Here is a 12,667-nt window from a genome sequence, read left to right on the forward strand (position 1 = left end):
AACAAATTGTTGTTCAGTTGTACAAAACACACTGTTTTCTATTTTTAATTTATTTAAATCAATATGATACGTATAAAACAAGCTGTAAACAAAGTTTAATCAAACATCAACTTTTTTATACGAATATAAATTTATATTTACGATTTGAATTTAATATTGGAAACTTATGATACCTTTTTATTTACGCATTCACCATTTTTTTTTAAACAACACGTGTTTAAAATATACATTAAGCATTTTAGAATATTTAAAATTTATGAAAATATTTATTCAGCCATAAAGTTTTAAACATCAAACTCTAATGAGTCGTTTTATAAGGTAAATATAAAACTGGGTGTTTTATCTAATTTAAATTAATATGATACAAATAAAACAAGATGCAAACAAAGTTTAATAAAAATATCAACAATATTTGTTAGGAAACGTTCCTTTTAAATTTACATTTATAATTTCAAATAACTTAATAACTCGTGGTGCATCCACCAATTTTTAAACATGTTTCTTTAAGTGTTCATTTACCACTTTAAAACATAAATGTATCCAATATATTTATTTAATTATTTACTATTTAAAAGCATACATTTTTATTCATCAACATTTGAATAATGAGTCGTTTTTCTAACGTTAATATATAAATATTTTTTCAGTTATGCAAAATAAATAATTGTTTTTCTGTTTTTAATTTATTAAATCAATATGATACGCATAAAACCAGTAACCAAAATTTAGTCCAACACCAACCTTTTATTATAATTTTAAAATTTGTTTTTTCGATTTAAATTTTAATATTGGGAGCTGGTACCACAATTTGATTGTCGCATTCACCATTTTTGAAACATGTCACTCTTTAGAATATGTACTGAAAAATAAACATATGAATCATCGAATGTTAAATATGTCATAGCAAAAATTGTTTGTTGTGCAGTTATGGAAGATCAAAATTAACCTATTGGCACAAGGTAACATTTTCTCTGTGAACTTAGCGAGAATCGATCCTAAGATATATTTGCTCGAAAACGCGATATACCGGGATTAGCCGGTAATACAATTAAAAACTTTTGAGCTTAATAAAGTCCAAACCAGATTTAATCAGTCGCCGTTAATTTATAAACTACTTTACACAAACTAAACTCATATGGAAAGGTTTTATCGACGAACGTTGCTTTTTTATTTCAGTTTCAGCATTCGGAGGCTTGGAAATTATTACGTGATGTCGGCAAATTCACGTTGACCCTGTTTGCAACCGGGTTTATTTTGTTAAACCACTTTTTCATTATAATCCAATAATCCGCCACTCCAAAAAGTACAAATCTGACCTAATTTGCCAATGTCGTGCAACAAACACTGTTATTTGTGTTAAAATATTATTATAATAATTTTCGGAAATCACCAAACTGTTTCCTGATTTATTACTTCGAAACTAATTTGAGTATTGAGATTGAATTTCAACGGCCTGATTCGTTGAACCTTTATCAACGTAATCGCTTTAAAATACTCATTATTTTTTGTTTTTTACAGCTCGAAAAACTGGACACGGAGAAGGTGAGTTATACTTCAAGCACCTAAACATTCGGAATACAGGTAACATAGTAAATAATTAATTAGCATCAACTGATAAATTATTAACAAACGTACAAAGTTGGATTAAGCAATTAAATAATGTCGAAAAATAGTCCAATTCAAAGAAAACTCTACCTGGATTAATAATGAGCTCCTACGAAATTTAATTAAGGGTAAGTGGCAACTATAAATGTAATATCGGGGCAATTAGTTAAATTTTATGCGGCCCCTTAAAACCGATTGGCCAAAACAGATAAGGATTAGTTACGTTAAAGATCCAGTAACAATTCATATCACGCAGAAGTGTTTACAAACCCCGAGTTTTGACCGATTCTAATTCCGGAAGAGAAGGAATTTACCGGGAACGGAATGGAAACGTTGTTTTAGGTATTATTTAAAATTATATTATTTAATTTGACGGCTTTTGAGTCCTTGTCCGTAGTTGTTCCGTAAACATCCAGGGTTTCAAGTGGAAATCTCATTGTGTCGCGATGGAAACCGAAATAAAGTCATGAGATGTTGAAATAAATATATATATATATATATATATATATATATATATATATATATATATATATATATATATATATATATATATATATATAATTTGGTTAGTCAGTCGTTTTCCACGTTGGTCCTTTTGAGACGATTATTTATTTTGGACAACAATTCTAATTCAATTTGTTCGTTTTCCTTTTGATGTTTTTTCCCCACAATTCGACTAATAAATCGATAATGATTGTTTATCTTTCACGTGTGCTAGCGAGAAGAAATTGATTGGTCGAAATTAATATATTAAAACGCCAGTGCAAAGAGAGGCGAGTTTCATTTTCGCAGCGCCATTAAAATGAAAACGGTTTTTTTTTGAATAGGTAAAAACGAGTAAAGGTAATAATATTAATGAATAGTCGACGCCATAGATCATTTTGATGTGTCAATGAGAAAAACGTATTCTGCTAAAATAAAATATGAATCTTTTCACATTAAATTAATGATATCCACATCGATTAAACCATTTATTACTGCCGTATTTTTTTCATGAGGATTTCAATAAAAGAATCTGGAAGTGACGCGACATAAAAAAACATGGCCAAATTTTATACTCGGTATCTATTAATAAATGTTGTTAAATGTTTTATTGTTAATAAAAAAAGAAAAGTTATCTGACCCACGGACGATCTTTCTCGATTTTATTCGGGTCAATAATATTTTATGAAAAAACCTCGCTCATAAAAGCCGTCCACATCGGTTTCCATTTATTGTTTGTAGCAGATGTAAAAAATAAAGGTTTGCTATTTAAGGCCGAATTGATCAATTAATCGGTTTACGTTGAAGTTGAACGGGTGCTTTAAAATAATTTCTTTTGGCGCCCTCGTAAGCATAAATCTGGAAATTGCACTTGCACACGTGTTGTTTTTGTTATGTTCTGTTCGATGCGATCCCCGGGACGTTGTGTGTGTGAATGAAACGGGTGAAAAATGAGGGGATAGTGTTAGTTTGAAATATCCTAGGGAAATTTAGTGAGCGATAACGATATATCTATTCAATATTCGCGTTCGAAAGGAGGGCACGTATCCGGGCTCTTTTATAAATTCGATGCGATAGTGATAAATGTTGATGAACTAACTTTATAAACGGGCGGATTACATTTCGGTAGGCGGCTTAGAAACACAATCTGTCAATTGGCGGGGCGCACGGATCTGATTTAAGTTAAAAACTGATCCCGGGTATGTGTCCTTTTATGCTTTTTCGTTGGGCTATTCAATTTTCTTTATGCCATCCATTTTACCCTACAATAAACCACTTCCTATCCGAGAGAAACACGCCCCGGGCGTCCGAGCCGCTGCGACACTGTCTGCTTTCAATTTCTTGCGTCGGGACGCTCGCGCTTAGGACGCGCCCGACAAACACCAAGGGTTGGCGGTGTGGTGCGGAAGGACGCTTATGGATGTGTTATGCCGGCCAGATTTTCGTGCCCAAACAAAACAGACGTCGGCCAAATATTAGCATACTACACTACATAAATACACGGACGTAGTGGATGGTGCACGCGGGACAAGAACGGTTTGATTGCCGACGCCTAAATAACGGATCTGTTTTGCATTGTAATTTATTGCAGTTCATGCTGCGTTATGCTAATTGCGAGCCGTTTTTCTTTCGGTCAATGCCTGTTCGTTATTAGTTCAATTCAAGTGTTACTTCCATAAAAATGTTGGCATAATTTTTAAACTATTTATATACACAAAAATTAATCAGTTATTATATAATAGATTAATATATATCTAGTAACCTAAAAATTAATATAATTTATTTATTTCTTTGCAATCCAATCTCAAATATTATAGATATAAAATACATTTTTTTAAATTACATTTTAAAATATTGCAATTTCTAATCAAATTTCAAATTTTGTAAACGTTTTCCTTTCTGTTTTTTATTAAGTTTGTTTGTTAAAATTCTGAAAATGTTTCTAAAAATTATAAAATTTTTCATTAAATTTTAAATTTTTAGCTTCTCATTTATTTTATTATTATTTTATTATATTTATGGTCATTTTTATTGTCATAAATTTTCTACAAAAATTTTCATTTTTTTTTTTTTTTTGTAATTTCTTATTTAAGATTATTATTATTTACTTATTTCAATTTTAAAATTTAGAATTTTTTAAATTTTGTCACTATCATATTATTCAAATTTTTTGAATTTTTCAAAATTATAAATTTTACATTGTGAAAAAATATTTTATTCCATTACTGATATTCTAAAAATTTGTTCTTGAGAAGTTTTAAAATTATAAATTAAAAAATAAAATTAATTTCATTTTTTTTTTTTTTTCAAATACTTTTCGTTTTCTTAAATTTACCATTAAAATTGTAAATGTTTTATTATTTTCTTTTGATCTTATAAAATTTTTTTAATTTCTTTACTAATTTCCAAAATTATTACATTTTTTTATTATACTTTTTCTCTTCAAAATCTTTTTGAATAAATCTTCATCATGTTAAATATCATGAAATTTTTTTTTTTTTTAATAAAAAATGTTTAATCTTCAAATTATTCAAATCTTAATAAATCTTACATTAAATTTGAATTTCTTTCCTTAGTGAAGTTTAATTAAGTATATTTGATCTTTTTATTTTTAATTAATTAATTTTGATAATTTTTTATAAAAAATTTTCTTTAATATTTTAAAGCTAGGTGAATTTTTCATGTCCTTGAACATTTTTAATTTCACTCCAAAAAATTTTCAGATTCTTTACAATTACATATTACATATTTAATTTATGCAAGAGTGAGTATGTGTTTAAAATTTATCGGATAATGATAATTATTTTATAAGTTTGTCTTTAAAATTTTTAGGATTTTATATACTTAAATATTCATTAAAAGAGTCGTATTTTAATAACTAACAATTGACTCCATTTCTTAAATCAGAGTTCTAATTATGGATTTTGAATGAATAATAATTAAGTATTGGTATAGAGCAAGATTAATAATGTCATTAAAAATACACGCGAACACCTTGAAAAAAGAAAATCTTATATATTAAAAAAGGTAAATTTTATCATTGAATTCAGGAATATCACCTGCATAACACCGTGCAAATGTTTGCCCTTCGCCTAAATTACAATTCGCTATTTAATTAACTTAAGTCTGCACAAATAGTGGCCCCGGCAAATTAACAGAACAACAAATATTCACGAGCCGAAGAGGGTTTGAAGCGGGACCGCGGCAACAACGCCAACAATTCCATCGCAAAATTCGAACATCACAATTTCATAGACATCAGAATTCGCATTCGCAGTCATACAACCACGCGCATTTGTTTGCGGTGGGAACAGTTTCGAAAAATGCTCCTCAAATTTATGGGTATTACTTATTACAAAAACGTATGTGTTGTCCCCAATTTATTGAAGTTGTCCGATATTTTATAAAATAATACTGTAGTTAGAAAAAGATAGGGACGTGCCGAATGTTTTATTAATGCAAACAATACCCAGTTATACAAAAGTTTCTCGGTAACATCTTCGAAATAAAAGTCACATGAGCGATCTATAAAATACTAACATTACATCTATTTCCGGTAAATACAGCTCTGCGATAAAGCGACGTTAAATATTTAAAAGAATTTAGAAAATAAAATTTCAAACCGGAAACTTTGTTGTTCGCTCAAGTTTACGTTTTGTTCCGACCGTTTCCAGCGTCGTGGTGGTTTATTGATCATCCGGCCTTCTTTAAATATTTCGTGGCGTTTTCCTTGTATCCCGTCCCGATATATGTTATTGCATATATTATACATGATTTACTTTTCGAAGCGGGACAGTGTTTTCGGCCCGTGTAAATTCAGCGGTGCGGGCCCCGGACGCGGACGCGGAACAGGATGCCCGGAGTGCGGTACAAGAGACGGAACAACAGACGTGCTGCGTCCATCTTTCGAGTAATTGCGCCATTCAGTCCCCGTTCACAATGCACGGACGGACGTAAATCAAACTACAACACACTCGCATGTTGCGAACGCCTCCACAACCGCCCCCGTTCCGACAACGACACCGACGACTCGACGGGTCGTCGCCACCCCACGGTTATTAATATCCGTTTTTATGCTTCAATTTTAACGTGCCGGCTAAAACTTAAACTGTATTCAACTTTATGCCATACATCACTTATACGTTTAGTGATAAACATTTAATTAAAAGCGGTTGCAGCGATATTGCTGAACGACAACTTTGTATTATTCATGCCGGCATTAAATTATTAAGTTTTAATGGCGTACATCTGTAAAATTTAATCACGTTGCTACATGGAGTGCCGCGATTAGAACGTTGTCCCGACCGGATCACACATCCCGGATTAAAAGCGAAAATCTGATTTGGTTAGTGCCGAAAAGAATTCTGAAAATTAAATATTAATATTTAAACAAAATACAATATAATGTTCAATTTTTATTTATATATCAATTAAAATATTTAAATAACCATATTAAAATATTTGTGACCTAGAAACAAATACACCTAAAAAATTATTTTTTTTTTAGTTCAAAGAATATTTAAAAAATACAATCTCTGATGGTAAACTTTTAAGGGAAAAAAATAAAATGATATTCAATATTTTTAGTGTTCAAACATTTAAAATTTATGTAAACGTACTCATCGTAAAATCCCTAATCAATAATTTCCAATGTTGACATTCTCAACATTTGCTTCAAATTAAGCAGATTACACAAAGGAAAACTTCGAAATCACCTCGACTATTTTTAAACAGAATCGCACAGGAAACGTCTAAATCCTTTGCGGTCAACGTAATTGTGAAAAGTTACTGAATTACACGGTTACCGGTAGCGAATATATTGTTTGCGAAAGACGAGAATGTCAAATAGCGAACTGAAAGTATGTATATACAAAGGCAAACATCCATTATGCATCTAGGTATAATATTTTATAGGGGGTTAAATGCACTCAGCAGATGCCTTGTTTATGTGGAATTGATTAAATTCCTTTTTGCAGATGTCGAATTGCCGCATTGTGTATAAATTGCCCTTAAAATTAAATGAGCAAAATTGTCGCTGTGGTTATTGTAAATAATGAATTTTTCATTTTGAATGTGGAATCGTTCTATTTTGTGGTTTTTATGCAAAATACCAAGAGCGGATATTAATTTAAAAAATAAGCAATATTTCACATTCATTAACGTTATTTAATAGGATTTTGGCTACTGAATAAAAAAATAAATATGTGTTTTTGTTTTAAATTTCTCGATGTAATGTTTTAGTTTTCAGCGCCCATAAATTTGATTGTAACTCCTCGAGAAATATGAAAGTGTTATTTTTTATGCTTGACAATAAAATTATGAATAAACCACCGTTCCTGGTCGCATGATGATTGTCCGATAAGGGATGATATACGACCCCTAGATATCTAGATAGTATTCAAAGTAAACGCGTATCATATTAAACCTTAATTATGAAGAAAGGTCACTGTTTTATTAATGCTTGTCAATTAATTCCTCAGTTAAATGACTCCTGGTATAATTAAACTGTTTTTATCGAATGTTTGAATTGCTTTATCGTAGAATAAAAACGCATGAGGCACATTAAAAGTGGAATCTATGATGTCCGTAATTGAAACCTCATAATAATCGTCGTAATAATTTAAATATTCCATTTGTTATTAAATTAATCGCATGATTCTTTTACATAAACCGTATAATTACCTTCATATAATTATAGCATCGATAAGACTATTAAATTTTATATCAAGGAATTAAATCGTAATACGTCTAGACCAAAATAATAACTTGTTCCCTTGAATATGTTATTAATACCGAAACATTTGACACATTGACCACGATAAGATTTAACCGATACCAAATACAATAACCGCAAACCGAAAGCACGAAATAAAAATATAACAACGAAAAAATCGAATCGATCGCGTTTAATTAAACTGCAAATCCAAGTAAGGATTTAGTTTTAGGTGAGCCATAAAGTTCCAAAGCAAATAAACGTTAAAATTAACAACGCACCGAGGACGGAATTTTTGAAAGCATTCTGATGTAAAACGGGCATAAATTATTTTATGTTTGCTTGTGTCATTTTAAAATTCCAATGCGAATAGGTTTTCCATTAAAAATCTGTCGGGCTCTGGAAAAAGTTATGAAGTAAAAATTCACAGTGATTATTATCAGTAATAGTAAATCTCTATTATACCTTTTTGAAGTTGTTAAACGCAAAAAGTTGCCTTTTTTACATTCTAAACGAATAAAAGTATTTGAATATTTACATGTTATTATTTTATAAAAATTGATAAATACAATAATTAATTGTATAAGATTATAGTTATTGTAGAGAAATATTATAGAAAATTATACAAAACATTTTTTAATACTCTGTAATTTTTAAATAAATAATTACGTTCGATCCGTCAGCACAATAAATCATAATAATAATATCGTATTAATAAAGCCCAACAAAATAAATAACCTCCTTTATTTATTGTGATGGGTCTTCAGGAAATTAAAACAAAACAGACTAATATATTAAATATACCAGAGCAAACAACGAACACCGTGTGTTTGATTGATGGGTAGATTAGCTAATTGACTAAATTAATTCTAGCTGTTAGCTGAAGTAGAGCTCGCTGTATATTGTCCAATTAATACGAAAATTATAATCGTTTATCTTTGCTTATGGATAAGATTTGATTTATTGTTTTTTATGCGTTAATATTTTATACACAATTGTTGTGTTGTTGGTTGTGTTTTGACTGACATCTGATACAGTTACATCTTTTATACGACGTCTGACTTTGTTAATTAATGCCTGAGGCTTACAGAGGCTGCAACGTGCATCTCGCATGAAATAATGCATTATATCATTACCAACGTATGCAAGAAACTGCACTGTTATTAAAAATGAAATTGCAAATGAATAATTACTTATGTTACAATATTCGTTAATTAAAGTTTTGCATTTTCGACTATTCATACCCGTAAAATTTCAACCACGTGAATAATATAATTTTCATGTATGTGTTTGAGAGTGCTCTCGAAAGGCATAAAAGCATTTTTTAGTGGTCGCTACAAAATCCATTTCCAAAATATACTTTTAAAAAATGACTATTGAAATGTTTAAAGAATGGCAAATATAAACTTTTATGTGCGATGTTCATAAATTCATTATTGCCCTGCTAATTTTGTATCACCATGTCTACCTACTAATTTTGGTTAATAATTAAGTTTTCAGTTTAATTACGTGCCATATTCATATATACATTTTTAAAAATGTGTTGTTTATTAAAGTGATACTTTTATACTAGTATTCTACCTTATCTTTATTTAATTAATATTCAACAAATTTATGGTATTTTATATTAAATATTGAGTAAATATCAATTATTTTTAATATTTTATTTCGGAACAATTATTTGTCATGTGTGAAGTTTCTCCTTCATTTTTTAATATCAAAATTAAATATGTTTAATTAATTTGTACTATTTAAATAATATTTTTATATTGGAATATAATATTTATCTTTGATAAAATCTGTATCTTTTTGTTTTTTAGTGTTGTAGCAACGGTCTTTTTCTTATTCATGCTAATTACAAAAATATTTTGTAAATTATTAAATTTAATGGAATGAATTTAAAAAAAAATTAAATTACAATATATAAAACTGGAAGAGAGTTAACACCATAAAATCATTTAATTTATTATTTTCTTTTATTTAAATTTTTAATTATTCATTTTACTGCACAAAACAGAAGTTGTATGTGTCACCTACTTCTTGGCATTCCTATCTTATTTCTCACTTGTTTAACATTTAAATGCAGTAAAACATAAATAAATGCATAGCTGGTGGTTCGCTGCGTTAAAAATTGATCGTCGAGCAAATAAAATCCAGCGTTTTCGAATTGAAATAAATGCTAAGGGATTGGGGGAGGGGGAGGTAGATCGATAAATTTCATTCGGCCATTGTGTGTCATTGTCTTGGCGGGGCCCCGCAGTTCCGGATCGTAATGCAAATGACGGTTATAACAACAAAATAGCTCCCGAACCAAAATCCACACCCGACCGGGCAATTCCTGCGAGAATCGCGGTCTCAGACACCGTTGCTACATTGTTTCACGTTATTCCAGCGATCGGATCGCATTTCCTATATAACGGGACATCGTGCCCGGGAATAACGGCTTCATTTCCATGATATTAGACGCTTACACTTGTTTTTAAACGGGCAGTTACGTTTTGTGCGGATTTTATAATAGTTTCGTATGCAAAAGTAAAATCAAACTTAACGGGAAAACGTTTAGAACTTTAATGCCAGTCTACATCCCATTCGATACGAATCTTCCTTTGTGCTCCCGTGCACTATTATTTAATTAAACCCACTCGGATAAGCATTATCGCATGTGGAAGAAACAATAGACACACGAGCAATTATCCGATATTATCTTGTACCGCCATACTAACTACACCGACGAATTTTTACCCCTCACGGATATATACTACTAGTGTATTTGTTTTACAAGCATGTCTTTGTTGTGTTACAGTGTCTCACGTCATTATCGTCATCGTCATCGTCATCATTTTCCCAGTTCTCATCTGATCATTAGTTCTCATACAGTAGTTTACCTTGATTATGGAGTTTGCCCTTCATTTCTGGTATACTTACGTGTGCCTCTCTATTATAGGGTATTTCACCAATTGCCAAAATATCACATTAGAAACCGACGAAGGTATGTGCGCATTTTTGCGAATGCCCTTCGATTTTTCCAATATACGCACCGCATGTATTTAGTGTACAGCAAAATATTAACTGGTTTTCTATGAAAAATTAATATTTTACTGTTATTATCAAGATTATTTTAATATGCAAACTATTAAATAATGTTAATATATGTTTCTTTTTTATGACGCCAATCGATTTACCTACGTTTTGATCTTGATAATAATAATACCATTGGTTACGAGACTGAACATACATACATACATCTTACTGTGTAGACCAGTTTATTAAATATACTTGTTCTTGTTGAATTTTAAAATGATCAATCACTTAAAATGCATGATTCACAGACGCCTTTAAATTCTTGAATTTCGTTGATTGAATGTTGATGTTATTATTATTAGACAATGGAGTAGATATTGAAATGTATATAATTTTATTCATAAAAATGCATGAAATTAAACAAAAATACTTTTATGTAACTCCTATTTTTATTTGCTTTTTTGTAATTGTAAATATTAAAAACGACTACACTGTTTGATTACTAATCTGTACATGGAAAACCCTTTAAACGAAAAAATATTTTATAATAAATAAAACAGTTGGCACATATTCATGAAATATTTTTCAATTAAAATTATACATAATTGAAATATATATTTTACTATATTAATTAAATGAAATAATAACGACTATTTCATAACATGCGAAATTTATTTTCCAGGTATAAATAATATAATCTTCATGCGAATATACACATAAATAAATCGTTAATTTACAGTAATATTGCATTGTGAAGTGGCCTCTATATTTATGTAATTTTATTTAATAAGAAAAATTGAAAACATTTTATTATTCAATTTTTGCTGGTCTCTATTGTTTTTAATCTTTAGGATTTATTAAATAATAATTAATATTTTGTTGAGTTGAGTTGAGTTGAAATAAAACCATAATAAATCAATAATTAAGAGTATTTTTAATTGGAGAAGTGCAAAGCATTAATATTTAAAAATATAGATAAATTGAAATTGTAAAAGCAAAGAATATGAAAAATATACAAACATGCCATTTTATATAAATATTGTTTTGTATGCAAATTCAAATTTAATTCATTTTATTTAAAATTTCAGAATTATTATCCATTATGAAATATTTTATTATAATAATTCTTTTGTACTTGACTATTGTATCAAAATCTGTTGTTTTTACATTACACGAAATAAATAGGTATTGGGGTTTATGTTTAAATGAAAATGTACTTTAATAATGTCCAATTTTTCAATTAACAATCTACGTATCAGTGAAAAAAAATAAATTTTAAATTGTATTTTTCCTTTGTACATTGTAGCCTAAGATCTTTTCGTTTGAATCTTTTAGCTGAAAAAAAATTCAAACAATCCTTGTTTATAAAGGCAAATAAAACAGCCTTTGCTCCAAATATCTTTGATTAGCCAACATCCACTTCAGACTGCCATCGAATGCTGTTTATAAATCAGATTTTGCAATAAATTCGGATCTTGTCTATACTAATTAGTTTCGATAATCCTGTTACTTGAAAATACGAAACGCAAACAATGATTCCTCTTTCGGCGTTAATTAAAATAATATCGGCAATCTGTATTCTCGGCGGCAAATTAAGTGTTTACCCGTACCCTTATCATGTGGAGAGCGATTTTATTGAAAATGCTAATTTTCTACACGGTTGCTCACGAACTAATCACCTTAAACCGGATTGTCAATTGTGTTAGACGCAAATTAATTGCCTAAAACAAATCAACCGTAAAAACTAGCACGAAATTCGATGTAAATATTGAATTTGCGGTGAACCGAATTGGACGAAGAAACACGCATCCCTCAAGGGTAAAACGCAACGATGTCCCGAAAAGT

At 29.6% G+C, this 12,667-nt stretch overlaps 1 protein-coding gene across 3 annotated transcripts in view; it reads left to right on the forward strand.

Annotated features, from left to right (window-relative positions):
• Positions 1 to 12,667, forward strand: part of LOC109605910 (tyrosine-protein phosphatase Lar) — a 343,758-nt gene that overhangs the window by 247,809 nt on the left and 83,282 nt on the right. For all 3 annotated transcript variants that reach the window (XM_049963666.1, XM_049963665.1, XM_049963667.1), the window contains one exon: positions 1,519 to 1,542. In XM_049963666.1, the coding sequence (XP_049819623.1) occupies positions 1,519 to 1,542 (24 nt within the window). The remainder of the gene's footprint in view (positions 1 to 1,518; positions 1,543 to 12,667) is intronic.

Source organism: Aethina tumida, chromosome 2 (assembly GCF_024364675.1).
Source record: "Aethina tumida isolate Nest 87 chromosome 2, icAetTumi1.1, whole genome shotgun sequence".
NCBI classification, from domain to species: Eukaryota; Metazoa; Arthropoda; class Insecta; order Coleoptera; family Nitidulidae; genus Aethina; species Aethina tumida.